We start from the raw sequence: 16,847 nt of genomic DNA on the forward strand, positions 1-16,847 counted from the left end.
CAGGGACAGTTGTCCCATCTTTGAGATGGGAGGAAGGAAACAGCTTATGGGGTGCTGGGAGCCTTGCCCAGCATGAGGAGGATGTGTATGCAGAAAGTGGTTGTTTCTCAATCTGGTTGTAGCTCGGCCCACACCCTGTAGGCAGCAGCCCAGTGGGCTTGGTTGGGGTTCCAACCTGGGTATCCTAACTCCCATATATGAACATTTTAGCTGCCTCTATGCTCAGCTGAAGGGCAGACCCTATCAGAAGGCACCATAATTCTTTGTACCACCTTGAAGGACATTTAGCTCGTTTCCCATCTTTAGCCCCCACGAATGGTATGTGGGGAATATTCTCACTCATCTCTTGCACATGTGAGTACACCTCAAATAAATCCCAGAAGTAGATTTGCTAGTAGGAGGATATGTGAGACACTGGGAACAGGCATGAGTGTCTGCTGTGAGATAACCTGATGACTCTGCCCACCTGAGGGGTAAAGCCAGTCCCTTGGTGAGCACACTTTCCATATTTGGAAGAGGCCTACTCTCAGGTCTTTCCAGCCAGCTGTGCTTTCTTTCCTATAAACCATCAGCTCACATCATTTGTACCATATATGTTCAGGGACAGAGCAGCTCCACAATAAAGTTGCCCTTGATGTGATATCTTCCCGTGAAAATGTGAACGTGCATATCAGTCCTTGAGCTTAGGGCAGCCTTGGGCAAACTACGGCCCGCGGGCCGGATCCATCTGTTCTATCCGGTTCTCTTGCTCTCCCCTCCGCTCCTTTACTTTGAATTTATATTAGTTCACACAAACACTCCATCCATGCTTTTGTTCCGGCCCTCCGGTCCAGTTTAAGAACCCATTGTGGCCCTCGAGTCAAAAGGTTTGCCCACCCCTGGCTTAGGGGAAACACAAGAAGTTCTCCTGCCCTGCTCCAAAGTCTCCAAGAAAAAAAGAGACTGTCTGAAACCAAATTAGCAAAATGTACAGAATCTGCAAGGCAAGGTGTCCACAGAGAGGCCAGCCTGGCTCAATGAGCATCTACCATGTGCCAGAGCTCTGTGGGTAGTTCCAGGCTTTAAGTTCCCAAGTGCATGACCATGTTCAGTGGCTCACAGGTGGCTTGTAAGGGTAGTGGCAGGATACAGTCCCCCACTGGGCCTTGCCACCTCCCTAGCCCAAAGGGAAGCTGGGAGAAGTAGGTGGTCTGTGGTCCATCACTTCCCAGGAGGTGATAGGAGCCTCACCACAGCCCTGTGACATCTGTGCTCCTGCCTGCCCCATTTGGCAGTCAAGAAACAAAGACCTGGAGACCAGAGAATGTGTCTGAGTCACACAGCTGGCTGATGACAGGGTAGGGATCAGAATCCTCCCTCTGCTTCTCACATCAGATGCCAGAGCCTGGCGAGGTGAGGTCTGTGGTACAGCCTGGGCAGGTTTCCTGGAGGAGTGGGTCTCACTGATCTGTACCTCCCAGCCTTTGGGTCCTTGCCTGACCCCCAGACACTCCACTCAGGGGTAGGCTCTGGGTTTGGGCTTTAGGGGGTCTTAGTGATGAATGCGACATACTGGTGCTTGGACTTGTTGAGTCCAAGTCTGCTCCTGGGAGGGGGGCTCCAAGGGGTCACACCAGCTGTCCTGACCTCTCAGGTCACTGTGCTGCACAGAGAAGGTGGTTCACCAGCCCAGGCTAGAGGAGCTGGAGGGACAGAGAGGCTGTGGAAGTGGGGACAGGCAGCTCAGCACGCCTTCGCTGCAGGCAGGGCCCCAGGCAAGGCTGCCAGGAAGGCCCTCTGTGGTGGCACGGACCAAGGCCCAGCACCCAGGATACAGCCAAGCTCTTACCCTTCTATGGAGAGGCCCCATGGCCATCACTGTCTAAGCACAAGGGTAGCAGGGTTGGGAAGGGAAGCCAGGGCACCCCCACTTTCTGGCCACTGTATCTTTCTTCCCTGTTCCTTTCCCTTCTCTCTGGGGCACCCACAGCTGCAGTGTGAAGCAGTGCTTTGGTCCCAGTTCCTAGGGCATGCCTTGTTCATGTTGTGTCCTTCCACCCATGGGAAAACGTCTAGGGGCTGACAAAACCAGTGTATGTGTGTGTGTGGGGAGGGGGGCGAGGGGGAGTAGGATGGACCTGAATGTCTTAGGGGTCCTTGGAGGCTTGTGTGGGACATGGCCTTGGCTGAGGTAGTCCAGAGGCCTGTCAGAAGGTGTAAGCAAGAGGACACAGTGAGATGTCTTGGCAGTGGCTGTACTTTGGAGAGCAGCCCTGGCTGGGGATTGGGGAAGATTGGGGGCAAGGGGTGGTGCACTCTGAGGCTCTTTGACTCCTGAGAGTTCATGAACCAATGGCATTCTGTTCATAATCTTTAGGACTTGAGTCCATTGTGGGGTCTTGGGAAACTGACAGAGCAGAGACTGGCCAGTCAGGAAGGGTGGGCTGGATGCAGTGGCTCCAGCTGCTCTGTGTCAGGGAGAGGATGGGCCGAGTGAGGTGGGCATCCCCCCTACCTGGTGGGGAGAGGCAACTGGGCCAACCTAAAGACTCAGGGTCCTCCTAAAGCCCCTTTTCTTCCTTTCCTCCATGGCCTTCAGGAGGGCTGCACACCCAGCCTCCCAGGCACACCAGGCCCCACAGCATTGATAGCCCAGACAGCAATAGGGCTGGCCTCCAAATCATGCACCTGGGCTTCCCATGGGTGGGAAACCTTTCTACCAAGTGCAAGCTGTGCCCCTCCTCTCATGTTCTGTGTACCCCAGCCATGTCCCCACACCTTCGGGACCCTTGTAACCCATCTGCCCCTGGTTAGCCCTCCTCCTTTCCTAAGGCTCTCTGGAAGGATGCTGAGGTAGGTGGCTTATGTGAGGTTGGCAGCAACTGCATGGATCTAGCACAACTACATGCCCTGTGCTTGGCGTCAGTCCTTTTACCCCCTGGAGTGCTTTGGGAGCTGGTTGACAATGGGGGCCAGGGGCCTTCTTTCTTCTCCTGCTTTTTTGGGAAGACTGGTGCCCACATTTCAGGCCCTCACTTGTGGGCAGGTGTCAGTTCCAGGAATGGGAAAGCAAATTTCAGAGAGCCTGAGGCTGGGATGGTAGGGTGGACCTGGGCTGGGGAAGTCCTGGATTATTGAAGCACTGAGGCCTGACCCTGGAGGTGATGGCATTGTCTGCTCCTGTTGTGTCTGGAGGATGAAGTGATGTATTGGTGCCTCCAAACCATTCATTCACTGATACATTCTACTAAAGTTTTCTGAGATGAAGCAGCAAAGGGGACATGCACAGGAGTGAGGGAGTTGCGGGGGAGGCAATGGAGGGCCTCCTCATACACTCTGAGGTGCTGGGTTTCATGCAAGGTTTTAGGTAGGATCTGAGAAGGTTCAGATGCCCTTTGATTCTGTTTTGGGGTTGTTGTTTGTTTGAATATATTTGTATTGATTTCAGAGAGGAAGGGAGAGGGAGAGACAAAAACATCAATGATGAGAGAGAATCACTGATCGGCTGCCTCCTGGAGGCCCCCTACTGGGGATTGAGCCCCCAACCCGGGCATGTAACCCCGACTGGAATTGAACCTGGGACTCTTCAGTCCGCAGGCCGACGCTCTATCCACTGAGCCAAACTAGCCAGGGCTATTTGTTTTTGAGGTAAAATTCACATAATATAAAAACCATCACTTTAAAGTGAACAATTCAGTGGCATTTAGTATATTTACAATGTTGTGCAACCATCACCTCCATCTAGTTCCAGAATACTTTATCTCCCCGAAGGAAACCCTATCCCCATTAGCAGTCATTCCGCATTTCCCCTTACCATCCCTGGACAACCCCTAATCTGGTTTCTGTCTCTATGAATTTGCCTGTTTTGGACATTTCATATAAATGTGATCATACAACATGTGGCCTTTTGTGACTGGCTTCTTTCACTGAACATCATATTTTTCATCTTTGTCAACATTGTAGCGTGAGTCAGCTTCATTCCTTCTTAATATTCAATTGTGTGCACATACCACATTTTATTTATCTACTCATTCTTTGATGGGCATTTGGGTTATTTCCACCACTTTCCTTTTTAAAACTTAAAAAAAAAATTCTAAAATGGTCTTTGCCTTCTGAATCCTCATTTGGAGGTACAGGAATCTCTTGTCCCCATCCCCCCAGCAGCTGCCTCCATAGGTAAATCCATCTTCTTACAGCAGATATTCTTGGATTTGTGGCTTCCCCACAATTTGCTCTGTTTATCCTACATTGGCCAGGAGGTGACAGGAAGATCCCATGCGGCCTGCTGCTTCCCTGAATAGGTTCAGATTCTGCTCTATCCTCTCACAGCTCTGGGGCGATGGATAAGCTGCTCAGCCTGCTTCTGTCCCTAGAAGATGGGACTGATGGATCTTTCCCCTTGACTGGGCAGCCAAAGAGTGTAGCCCACAGCCAAATTCTTCTGAAAACGGCCAGGGTGACATTGTGGTCATGTGGATGCCCTTCCCCGTAGTGCTGGGCACAAGAGGTATGCTGGGCAGGTGTCAAAGTGGCTGGGCTATGAAGGCTGGGCCCTTCTGGAGGTGGCACCCTGCCCCCCGCCCCCATAAGAGGCTGGCCTGAGGCACCCGGGTTCTCAGGGCCTAGCACTCCTGAGAAGTTGCAGGTCAAGTTCCTCCTCCATGCTCACAATGGGCTCTGTACCAGCACCCAGCATCTTAATCCCACCTTCTGTAGAGGAGAGATAAGTGTACCCATGGGGGCAGCTTGCTGGGGCTTAGGGGACAGTGGTCACTCAGAGAGTGCAGCATTCAGGAGACACGTTTAGAATAAAAAATAATGGAATAGAGTTTTTAAAAGGAGAGGTTGGAAGCAACTCAAATGTCCATAGATAGTTGAAGGGATAAAGAAATTGTGCATTCATACATTCACACAGTGGAATAGTACTCGGCCATAAAAAGGAGTGAAGCACTGATACATGCTACAATGTAGATGAACCTTGAAACATGATACTGAGTGAGAGAAGCCAGACACAAAAGCCACAAAAGACTACTTGTTGTCTGATTCAATTTATATGAAATGTCCAGAACAGGCAAACTAATCCAGAAAGTGGATTAGTGGTTGACAGGGGATGGGAAAGGGGGATGAGTGAAGCGGGGGATAGGGAGTGACTGCTAATGGGGATGGGGTTTCTTTCTGGGATGATGGAAATGTTCTGGAACTAGATAGAGGTGGTAGTTGCACGATATTATGAATATACTAAATGCCACTGAATTGTACATGTCAAATGGTGAACTGTATGTTATGTGAATCTGACTTCAGTTAAAAAAAGAGAAAAGGGCATGTGCCTGGCCAGTGTGGCTCAGTGGTTGAACATTGACCTATGAACCAGGAGATCATGGCTCTATTCCTGGTCAGGGCACATGCCTGGATTGTGGGCAGGATCCCCAGTAGGGGGCGTGCAGGAGGCAGCCGATCAATGATTCTCTCTCATTGATGTTTCTATCTCTCCCTCTCTGAAATCAATAAAAAATATATATTTTTAAAAGAAGGACATGTGGTTTCCTCAAGTCCTGTCTGAAACCCTGCCCATATTATAGGCAGCAAATGGCAGTTTCTGGCCTGAGTGGTGGCAGGTCTTGGCCAGGTTTCTACTCTACTGCCAAGGCACAGTGGGCAGGTGGCAGTTAGGACCCAGGTCTTGTTTCTACTTCTCTGGGGTGTATTCTGGTGATTTTATTCATGCCTGGGGCAGCTCAGAGTCTGGGCGAGCTGCCCAGGATCCCGGGCTGAGGCCCTGAGGCCTCTGAGCCTGACACCCACCCTGTTCTCCCATAGCATGGCTGATAAGAATGGAGCTCTCAAGTGCACCTTCTCTGCACCCTGCCATAGCACCAGCCTCCTGCAGGGTCTGGCCACACTTCGATCACAGGGCCAGCTCCTGGACGTTGTACTCACAGTCAACAGAGAGACCTTCCATGCGCACAAGGTGGTCCTGGCTGCCTGCAGCGACTACTTCAGGTGAGCACAGGCCTGGGGGATGGGCTGACGAGTGCAGATTCTTCTGAGAGGGGCAAGTTCAACTCTAGCTAGGGAGAGATGGCATTGAGGGAAGGTGGCTGGTGTTGGCCCAACATTCAGTAAACCTACCACTTTTCCCAGGTTTGCAACTTACTCAGACTTTTTAGGAACATTACACAGGCCAGTAGAACATACTGGGGGGACAGAGTGCCTGTGGGCATCCAATTAGCAGTTTCTGTCCTGAGGGGTGGCAGGGCTTGGCCAGGTTTCTACTGTGTTTTTGACACCTGTGTGAGCTGGCCTCAGAATCCAGCAGGGACTGGCACATGTCCCTGCCCTTGTGATACCTGTACTCAGGCCAAAGGACAGGAGGGACTCTCAGGTGGTGGCCCCCTAGTTTGCCAGGCTCTGTTGCAATCCTCATGTGACAGACGAGATCTTGCTGAGTGTCTGGGTCAGTCTGCTTTGAAGACCCTTTCCTAAAAGTGTCATCCTGGGGGTGATTCTCTGACCCTGCTTTGCCAGTGGTGACTGAGGCGCTCCTGCGACCATGTCAGAGTCCCAGCCCAGGTGCGCACCACAGGCTGCACACTCCGAGGCTAGGTGTCCAGCCCAGTGTGCCCCCAGCTGCCCACCCTGCGGGCTCAATGAGGCCCTTCTGGGGAGCTGGAGAAACCAAGCCATCTGGGGCGCCGCTTCTATTTTTATTCTGGATTTGGGGACGGGCGGGCCGCCCCAGCCAGAAATGCCCTTTAAAGGCTCCTTTGCGCTGGCACTGCAGCGGCAAGGCCTTAAAAGGCAAAGCTCCCTCCCGTCACAATGACTGTTTCTGCCTTCAACAGGCCGATGGGACTCTCGGGGACAAGAAGGAGTAGGGCCCTGGGGCTGGCGCTGCTCCTGGAAGTGATATGGCACTGCTTTGAGGAGTGCTGGGCAGATGTTTTTGATGGTCCCAAGGCAGCATCAAGCTCAGCTGTTCCTGCTCTGGGGCCTAAGCCTGGCCCATACTAGCGTAGTGACTGGATGACAAGCATTTGTTAGGCAAATGGCCAACGGAAGTTCCCTTCCATCAGTCATCCGTTATGATGTTTACGATGTATGTTGATGGCAGTCACAATTATGATGAAAGATCAGCTCACCCTCTGAGAGGAGCCTCTTATGCAACATCTTTTAGAACCTCCCATGAACTTCTAGCAGGCACTGGGATTCTTACCCCTTTTCCTGGAAGGGCCCCTCCTGAAGGCTGTGGCACGGGGGTGGGGTGGTGGCGGGCTGAGACCCAGGTCCTATGCCCCAGAGCAGGACAGCCCAGCTGACAAACCTGGGGCCATTCACCGGGGGCGTCGGGAGATGTCTTACAGCAAGCAGGCTGAGACTCCTGTGGGTCATTTTCAGGGCTCCCTTGACTACCCGGGCCTTTCTCTGGACATATCAGTGACCCCAGTGGGGGGCCCCAATAGGCACTCCAACCTGAGACCCTTATCCCCTTCCCATCCCTGTGTGACAGCAGCTGAGATTCAGGCAGGGGAAGGTGGAGCCATCTGTTCAGGTGAGTGTGCTGGGGAGGTACTGGACTCTGTGAATCATGATGTATATTCCCTTGGAGTCCCCACTATATTTCCTGAGCTCACTGAGGAACTGGTCTTCATGGCTGGGCACTGATATGGGTTGGAAACTTTTCCCCAGGGCCAAAGCTAAGGTTTGGTCTCCTCCTGCATAGCCACATCGCCATGCCATGAGCGGGGTGGGGGGAGAGGGAGGGAGGAAGTTGGCCCCCAGCCTCAGAACCAGCCTACCCCAGTACTGCATACATCTGGGTGAGGTTGGGCAGGGCCCCACGAGAGAGGCAGTGAGTGCTGTTGGTAGGAAGATGCATGGCTTGGGTGGATTGAAAAACCTTTTATTTTTTGCGTGTTTTTAATGCATACCTGGCCTGCTTTCCCCTGGTGGGCAAAGCCCTGCTTGCAGTGTCTTGGGGCCAGGCCATCCCAGTGGCCACAATGTCTATTGGTGCCCTGAACCCACATGCTGTGTTTCTGACCCTTAGGGCCATGTTCACAGGCGGCATGAAGGAGGCAAGCCAGGACATCATTGAACTGAAGGGCTTGTCAGCGTGTGGCCTGCGGCACATCATTGACTTTGCCTACAGTGCCGAGGTGACGCTGGACCTGGACTGTGTGCAGGATGTGCTGGGCGCAGCTGTGTTCCTGCAGATGCTACCAGTGGTGGAGCTGTGTGAGGAGTTCCTCAAGGCTGCCATGAGCGTGGAGACCTGCCTGCACATTGGCCACATGGCCACCACCTTCAGCCTGGCCTCACTCAAAGAGTCGGTGGATGCCTTCACCTTCCGGCATTTCTTGCAGATCGCTGCGGAAGATGATTTCCTGCAGCTGCCACTGGAGCGCCTTGTCTTCTTCCTGCAGAGCAACCGCCTACAGAGCTGTGCCGAGATTGACCTGTTCCGAGCTGCTGTCCGCTGGCTGCAGCATGACCCTGCCCGGCGGCCACGCGCCAGCCATGTGCTCTGCCATATCCGTTTCCCACTCATGCACTCATCTGACTTGGTGGATAGTGTGCAGACACTGGACCTCATGGTGGAGGACGTGCTATGCCGCCAGTACCTGCTAGAGGCCTTCAACTACCAGGTGCTGCCTTTTCGGCAGCACGAGATGCAGTCCCCGCGCACGATTGTGCGCTCTGATGTGCCCTCGCTGGTGGCCTTTGGTGGCACACCCTATACTGACAGTGACCATGCTGTCAGTAGCAAAGTATACCAGCTGCCTGAGCCAGGAGCCTGTCACTTCCGCGAGCTCACAGAGATGGAAGTGGGCTGCAGCCACACATGTGTGGCTGTGCTGGACAACTTTGTGTATGTGGCCGGGGGCCAGCACCTGCAATATCGCAGTGGTGAGGGTGCAGTGGATGCCTGCTACCGCTACGACCCTCACCTGAACCGATGGCTGCGCTTGCAGGCCATGCAGGAGAGCCGCATCCAGTTCCAGCTGAACGTGCTGTGTGGCATGGTCTATGCCACGGGTGGCCGCAACCGGGCCGGCAGTCTGGCTTCAGTTGAAAGATACTGCCCACGGCGCAACGAGTGGGGCTATGCCTGCTCGTTGAAGCGCCGCACCTGGGGCCACGCAGGTGCCTCGGCCGGGGGTCGCCTTTACATCTCAGGTGGCTATGGCATCTCAGTGGAGGACAAGAAGGCGCTGCACTGCTATGACCCGGCAGTCGACCAATGGGAGTTTAAGGCACCCATGAGCGAACCCCGTGTGTTGCATGCCATGGTGGGTGCTGGCGGCCGCATTTACGCCCTGGGTGGCCGCATGGACCATATGGACCGCTGCTTTGATGTGCTAGCGGTAGAGTACTATGTACCCGAGACAGACCAGTGGACCAGCGTGAGCCCCATGAGGGCCGGCCAGTCAGAGGCTGGCTGCTGCCTGCTGGACAGAAAAATTTATGTTGTTGGGGGCTATAACTGGCGCCTCAACAATGTGACAGGCATCGTGCAGGTGTACAACACCGAGACAGATGAATGGGAACGTGACCTGCACTTTCCTGAGTCTTTTGCAGGCATTGCCTGTGCCCCAGTCCTGCTGCCCCGGGCTGGAAGCAGGAGGTAGCTCCCGGGATGCCCACCCCCCCCACACACACACCCATGACCTGGCTGCATGCTGTTCTTGCCAGGGGTTTGGCGAGCACGTGTCCTATAGAGAACCTTGGGACCCCTCCCTGTGGGCTGGCTGTATAGTCCCGTTGTGTTGATAAGACTCCTTCCTAGGGTCCTTCCTTCCCAAAGCAGATCTTGGCTCTCTGCCTGCCCAGGAAGCCTGCCAGTGAGGAGGCTGATGTGTTGTGGCAGAAAACTTGAGCCTGAGGCAGTTTCCTCGTCTGCACAGGGTCCTCACTCATGGGTTGGAATAATGGGTCTCTTTGGGGTATTGTTATGCCCCACTTCTCCCATCCCTCAGTCCAGCAGTCTCAGATTTTCAAATGCAGGCTCATTAGTGTCAATGCAAATTCATAGTATGCCACTCTCCCCATCCCAAGTTTCTTGCCCGTTTCTTGAGCATGTGTATTTTATTTGCTTGTTTTTGTTAATCCTCACCCAAGGATACTTTTTCCATTGATTTTTAGAAAGTGGAAGGGAGGGAGGAGAGAGAGAGAGAGAGGAAGAAACATTGATGTGAGAGAGACACATCAATTGGTTGTCTCCCGCGTGCACCCCAACCAGGGCTAGGGAACAAACCTGCAATCCAGGTATGTGCCCTTAACCGGGAACCGAACCCACAACCTTTTGGTGCATGGGCTAATGCTCTAACCACTGAGCAATTCTGGCCAGTTCACACACATGTATTTTTAAACTAGAGGCCCAGTGCATGAAGGGGAGTGTCCCTCAGCTGTGCCTGTGCCCCATGATCAGGGCCTATCGGGGCTTTCCTTCCCCTGGCTGCCAGCAGCTGGCCCCGCCCCTGCCGCTGCCACTGCTTGCCATCTGTGGAGCTGTCTCCCCCCCCCGCCCCCCGTCTCCCTGTCACCCGTGGTCTCCCTCTGCGGGCGACAAGCATGGGGTGCGATCGCTTGGCTGGCCTGGGCCTCCCTTTGTGGGGCTCCGTGATTGATGGCTCTGCAGAGGGAGGCCCTGCCCACCACCCACCGCAGTGCTGCGGGCCAAGTGGCCTGGGCCTCCCTCTGCAGGGCGATAGCAGGGCCCCCCCCCCCCCCCCCCCGCCGCCGACCAATCGCATTGCACCCGCCTATGGCACCAGTGCGTGTCATAGTGTGGTCGTCCAGAAGGTCGCCAGGACTGTCGTTCTGCTGTTCGGTTGATTTGCATATTACGCTTTTATTATTATAGATAACTGCACCCCACTTCTCTGGAGCTGGAGGGGCTCAGAAGCACCCAACTTGGATTGATGACCAGAGGACAGTTCTGTCTCCCCAATAGCCTAAGCCAGTGGTCGGCAAACTGAGGCTCACGAGCCACATGCAACTCACGAGCCACGGTTTGCCTCTCTGTTGACTAATGAGTTTGCCGACCACTGACCTAGACTCTCGATTCCAATAATTACAGGCTGTTGTTGTTCCTTGTGATTAAGCCCCTATCCCAGTGGTCGGCAAACTCATTAGTCAACAGAGCCGCAAACCACGGCTCACGAGCCGCAGTTTGCCGACCACAGGCCAAAGCTGCTGAATGGGAGAGGGCCGCACAGGAGAGTTCAGTGTTTGTTCCTATTCCTGTCCTTGGTCTGACCACCTCAGGGTGTTTTGCTCATTCGCTTTCAGGAGGAGAAACCACAGCTTCCAGAGCTGGTCCTCATGGATGTCGGGCCTTCCACTGGGCACTGAGCACATGGGGGGGCCCTAAGGAGAACTGGGCTGATAATGTCCCTGTCCCACAGATGAAGGAGGATATGCTTTAGAATCTCAGTGTTTCTGCACTCCACAGGTCTGTTCAGGATTTTCATTTCATCCACTCTCCAGCCCTGCACTCCCTCTTTGTCCTGTGTTCAGGGTGAATGAAGTGCCACCTGGCCCAAGGCTACCAGCTGGGGAGTCAGTAGGCAGGAGCCTCTCTCTTCAAGGGCTTCATGGCATCTCCAGCCACATTTGTTTTGGTCTCTAAATCTTTTTATTGTTGTTCCATTTTGCTTTTTTTTTAAGAGGCCAGCACCGCTGCCTTATAAATGGGATTTATACCCTTGGGGCAACTTAAAGTGTCTCTTCTGCTGCTAACAGACGATTGATGTCATGTTTCTGTGACCCACTCGCTGTGTAAAGAATTAACCTCATACCTTAGCAGACGTCGTCTCCTAATATTTTCCTTGTATTTAATAAAAATGTTATGGTGAAAAGATGGAGCAGGCCCAGTGCCGAGTTTGTGGAGCCTGATAGGTCACAGATTCCTCCTGTCCTCTGTGCATTTGGGGCCCCCTCTCCCACCTCACCCTTTCCCATCCTTGCAGAAGAGCTGGAAAAGGTCCAGTCTTTAGCTCAGGGATGTGAGTGAGGGCAGCAGGAAGTGGGGCCGGTTCTTCTACTGGATGCTGAGAAGACAGAGGGCAAACTTCATCGCCTCCGGCAACTCTCCAGGCTGTTCTATGTGCCTGGTGGTCTGGCCCCCTGCCACCAATCAGCCTTCAGTCCTAACAGGTTCTGTCTCCATCTGCTCAGTTCTGGGGTGCAAGATCGGGTGGCTGTGGAGCCCCTCTCCCCAGAGGCTGCAATGCAGAATAGAAAGGGCAGGCCTAAAGAAAGCATGAAGTCATTACGCTTCCATAGGGGCCCAAGAGCTCCATAAGTTGCCCCAGTCCTTTTGTGGCAGCCTCACTGTGAATGGGGCTGTACTTTGGTAGAGACTGCCTTCTTGTTCATGTACAGCCTTCTGAGAGGGGAGGCTTCCAGGTCACCCTCAAAACATACCACAGGCCTGGTGCTCCCGTCCCACAGGCACGGGGCCCCCAGGGCAAGGCTGAGTTGGGAGGCAGTGCTGAAATAGGAACTTGGTTGGGAACCAGGAAGGAGCCCATGCTTTCAGGGGCATTGAAAGGAAAGCAGTAGTCCTTGGGGACTTACCAGAACATTTTGGCCTCTTCTCACCTCCCTAACCTGAGCTCCCCCAAGAGAACCCTTTTCTGCTAGAGGCACGGCCCCTTCAGGGGGCAGTGAGAAGCCTTTGCCAGCTACAAGTTCCCCCAGATCAGCTCACACCTCAGAACATCTTGTCCCCAATGAGCTGGCAGGGGTGCCGGTGCAGGGTGGAGGGGGTGCTGCCGTATCTAACCAGTCGATTGTGCGTAACCGTCTGGGCTGGTTCGTGGAATGTTCTCGGGGGCCCTCTACCCCTCCTTCTCCATTCACCCCCCCCACCGGAAGAAAGGAAAATTATTTTTCGTATTGTAAACTTTAAACACGAAAAAGCTGTTTTTAATTTAGCAGAAACTGGCTTGAAACTTTGTGAATGTTTGTGTCCTTTGGAGAAAGGCAGAACATGTGTACCCATACACAGAGGCTTGCACACACACACACACACACACACACACACACATGCTTACTCAGGCATACCTGCACATACGTGCTTGCTCATACACAGTTGAACAAATAGCTTGTGCACATGCCTTTGGGCCAGCCTGGCCCTTTCTGTGTGGCTCCCTGAAGGAGTCTGCAGCCTATCACCTTATCACTTCTCTTCACCTTTCGCCCAGGGCAGCATCCACTGTGCTTGAGGACCGAGCTTGGGGAAAGCCCATCTCCTTCCAGATGGCCTGCTTCCCCACCTCGGGCTCCTGGAGCCTCCCTCTGCACCTGGGCTGGGGTTGTGGGAAAACACTGTCTCCAGGGACAGTGGGATGCAGGCCCGTGAGAGGGAGGCCAAGTGTGACTTCTGGGGCCTTTCAGCCAGCAAGGGCCAAAGGGGCCTCTGGGGAGCTGTGTGAGGTGGGAATCTGCCCCAGACCTGGCCAGTTTGGAAATCTGCCCCTGGCTTTGTGTCCTGGAATGTAGCTACAGCTCCTCTGTTCTCACGGCCCCAGAGATTTCCCTTCTCATGGTGGAGTCTCCGCGCACGGGTTTTATTAGGGGCACCTGGCCGTGTGTCCCAGGAGGCACAGCCAGGAATGTTTGTTACACAAATGAGAAGTTCTGGGTGGGAAGGTGGGAGCAGAGCCTCATCTACTCTAGTGTCTGTTGGGCGCTATCTGTGGACCCCAAGGGCAGATGGTCCACGAGACCATGCTCCCCACACAATAAGACCTCAGCTTAACTCTGGGCACATGCCCAGATTGCGGGTTCTATCCCTGGTCAGAGTGCAGGCGGGAGGCAACTGATTGTTTTTCACATCGATGTTTTTCTCTAAAATCAATAAAAACATTTTTTTTTTTTTTAAGGAAAGACCCCAGCTTAATTCCCGTGGCTGACCTACTGTTGCTATTCCGGCAGCCATTTCTCCCTCCTCACCCATAGAGCCTTGATTTGGCACCAGCAGCAGTGTGCCCAGCCTTGGGTGGGGGTTAATTTAGGATTTGGCTCAGCCTTTTTTTGGTAGTGCCTTTTGCGGGGGGTTGTTTTCAGCCTGGGCAAATTTCCCAGCTCTGGCCAAGCTTTAAGGGAAGGTCTGAAGTGGGGGTTTCTGGTCATGGAAAAGGTCTTATTGCCCCCTTCAATCCCTTAACGCTTCCTTTGAGGACAGTATGCAGGAGTTTCTGCAGCCCTCTTGTGGCCATGAGGAGCAAGTTAAGAGAAGCACAGAGAGGCTGCCTCCCAGAGCCCTGAAATCATGGGGCCCCCAGTTCTACCCTGGAACCTCTGATCTCCAGACTCCTTTTTCTGAGAATCACAATGTCTGCACTGCTCAAGAGTCTTAGTATCTTAAGATACTAGTGGTCAGCTATTCTGTTATTTGCAACCCAAACACTTAACAAAATTATAATGTAAAGGTAACAGATGCTGGGATTTCCCAGTCTTATGTAAGTCAGGGATTTTATTTGCAAACAACAGAAACTGGCCGATTTCAATAGCAAAGATGTGCTTTGGAGGGCTATTGGGTTGCTCACAGAAGTGGCAGGAAGACTGAAAAATCAGGCTCAGAAAACAGAATCAAGGTGGCAAGGCAGCTGGGGTGATCAGCTGAAATCAGGTCAGGGGACTGACTGGTGAGGATGCTTCTGCCACCACCACAGAATCCAGATGTCTCAACTGGCAGTCATCTGCCCTTGGCACTCGGCCATAGCTGTCCCTGGAAACTGGATACTCCTGCCTTAATGCTGTTTCTTTGCATCACTTTTTCCTGAGTGGAAACATCCTATTGGCCCTAGTCCATGTCCTGTGCCAACCTAGCTGCCTGGATCCCCAGGAAAGTGAGTATGTGAGTGCGCTAGTCAGCTGCTGACAACATGTAGCAAACAACCCAAGTCTCAGTGGCATGCAAAAATAAATGGCTGGGCCCTAGCCGTGTCACTCAATGGTTAGAACGTTGGTCTGTGCACCAAAGAGTTCTGGGTTCGATTTCCAGTCAAGGGCATGTACCTGGGTTTTGGGTTTGATCCCCAGATCTGGTCAGGGCACGTGTGGTAGGCAACCAATCCATGTGTCTCACATCGATGTTTCTCTTCTCTCATCTCTCTCCCCTCCCCTCCCCTCCCCTCCCCTCCCCTTCTCTCCCTCCCTCCCTCCCTCCCTCCCTCCCTCCATCTTTCCCTCCCTTCCACTTTCTAAAAATCAATGGAAAAAATATCCTTGGGTGAGGGCTAACAAAATAAATAAAGAAAAAAGTAAATGGGTATTTTTCGTGTATCTGTGACTCAACTGGGATGCCTATTCTATGCTGCCCTCAATTGAGCAGCTCTGCTTCCAGGTGCAAGGCTGTGGAGTAGCAGGGTGGGGTAGGGTGAGGGGGTGTGTAGCCTGACCTGTCTTCATCCTCAGACCAGCAGCCAGCTCATGTAAAGTTCTCCCAAAATGGTGCCAGAGGACAAGTGGAGTCACGTGAGGCCTCCTAAGGTCCAGATTCAGAACTTGTATGCTGTGCTTCTGCCCATATGCCGTTAGCCAAAGTAAATGACATGGCCAAGCCCCAAATCAGGACTGGGAAATATCCTCCTTCTTACAAAGGAAGGATGCACAATGGTGTGGCACGGGGCGGGATACAGGAACAGATGGGGAACTGAGGCCCACAGTTTGATCCATCAAACTGTTGACTTTGAGGCTTCTGTTGTCAGTGGGGGGCTGACTTCCCATGGTGGGGACTCCCTAGGCTCGGATGGAGATTCAGATGCTGGGCCTCCAGAAAGAAAAACCCACTGGGCCACCAAAAGAAAAGCCAGTGCCCCCTGAAGGTCAGGAATTATCTTTTGTCACGAAGGTTGGGACTATAGGTGTCCTGGGTTTTGGGAGGGTTGCTGTGTGAGGGAGTTCAGCTGCAGCTCAGCCAAGTATCTGCATTGTGTTGTCACTGCATGTCCCTCTGCATGGTGGTTGCAGGGGAGGAACTGGACTGCTTGCCCTGCCCCACCTGCCATCCCCTAGAGCCATCCCCCTAGGTTCCTGCCCCTGTCAGCTCCAGCCTCTTGCTACTCTCCTTGGCAATCCTGCCCTGCCTCACCCTCTACCCCACACTCAGCCCAGGGGAGGGGGGGACAGGGACCTTCGTCCTCATCTAACTTCTTCAATTGTAAGGAGTGAGCACTGTGTCTGGCATTTATGGCTTCTATTGCCTGGTTCTTCCTTTCACATCATAATTAAACCTGGCTCTGGCTTTACCTTTCAAAACTCTGTCTGATGAAGGTCTGGTTTGGAAGTCAAAGATAGGCCCTGGATGGCTTTCCTCTTTGCCTCCCCACTCCCATGGCCCAAATTCACCTCCATGCAATGTGGGTACCCCAGATTGATTAAGATTCCCTATAAGGCAGTGCAGAAAAGCAAGGCATGAAAACTCACATCTCCAGATAGGGGTTGCTTCCCCTAACAGTTATTGCGTGTTGGTGAGGAAGCAGGCACTAAGCTAAGTGCTTTATTTTCATTATCTATTTAATCTACCAAGAACCTGCTATGAGGATTGCCACTGTTCACATTTAACATGGGTGGACAGCAAGACATTGAGACGTGAAGTCACTTTCCTGTTGTTACACAGCTGGAGAATCAGCAAGGGCTGGGCCATGCAGAAGTGCTCAGCGTAGGTTTTCATATAGCTTGCATTTAGAGACTTTATGTTGAGGGGTATTATGGCCCGGATGCAGGGAAAAGGGCATTCTAGACAGGACGACAGCCTGAGCAAAGGCCCTGAGGCAGGATGCAGCAAGGCTAAAGTGGAGGACATTAGAAAGGGAAGGGTGGGAGATGATGCTGGGGAAACTGGCAAGGAACCA

The 16,847-nt window shown here is 53.1% G+C and overlaps 1 protein-coding gene across 2 annotated transcripts in view; it reads left to right on the forward strand.

The window, feature by feature from the left end:
- KLHL26 (kelch like family member 26) overlaps window positions 1–11,830 on the forward strand; it is a 31,007-nt gene extending 19,177 nt beyond the window's left edge. Inside the window, exons 2-4 of one of the 2 annotated variants that reach the window (XM_080673220.1) lie at window positions 5,797–5,979; window positions 8,027–9,497; window positions 10,844–11,830. In XM_080673220.1, coding sequence (XP_080529346.1) covers window positions 5,797–5,979; window positions 8,027–9,497; window positions 10,844–10,933 — 1,744 coding nt within the window. In that variant the 3' untranslated portion in view covers window positions 10,934–11,830. Of the gene's footprint in view, window positions 1–5,796; window positions 5,980–8,026 lie in introns of both variants that reach the window. The other variant, XM_080673219.1, reaches the window with a different exon arrangement.
- Window positions 11,831–16,847: the final 5,017 nt, after the last annotated feature.

This window comes from Plecotus auritus (genome assembly GCF_963455305.1).
Source record: "Plecotus auritus genome assembly, chromosome: 6".
In the NCBI taxonomy this organism is placed as follows: domain Eukaryota; kingdom Metazoa; phylum Chordata; class Mammalia; order Chiroptera; family Vespertilionidae; genus Plecotus; species Plecotus auritus.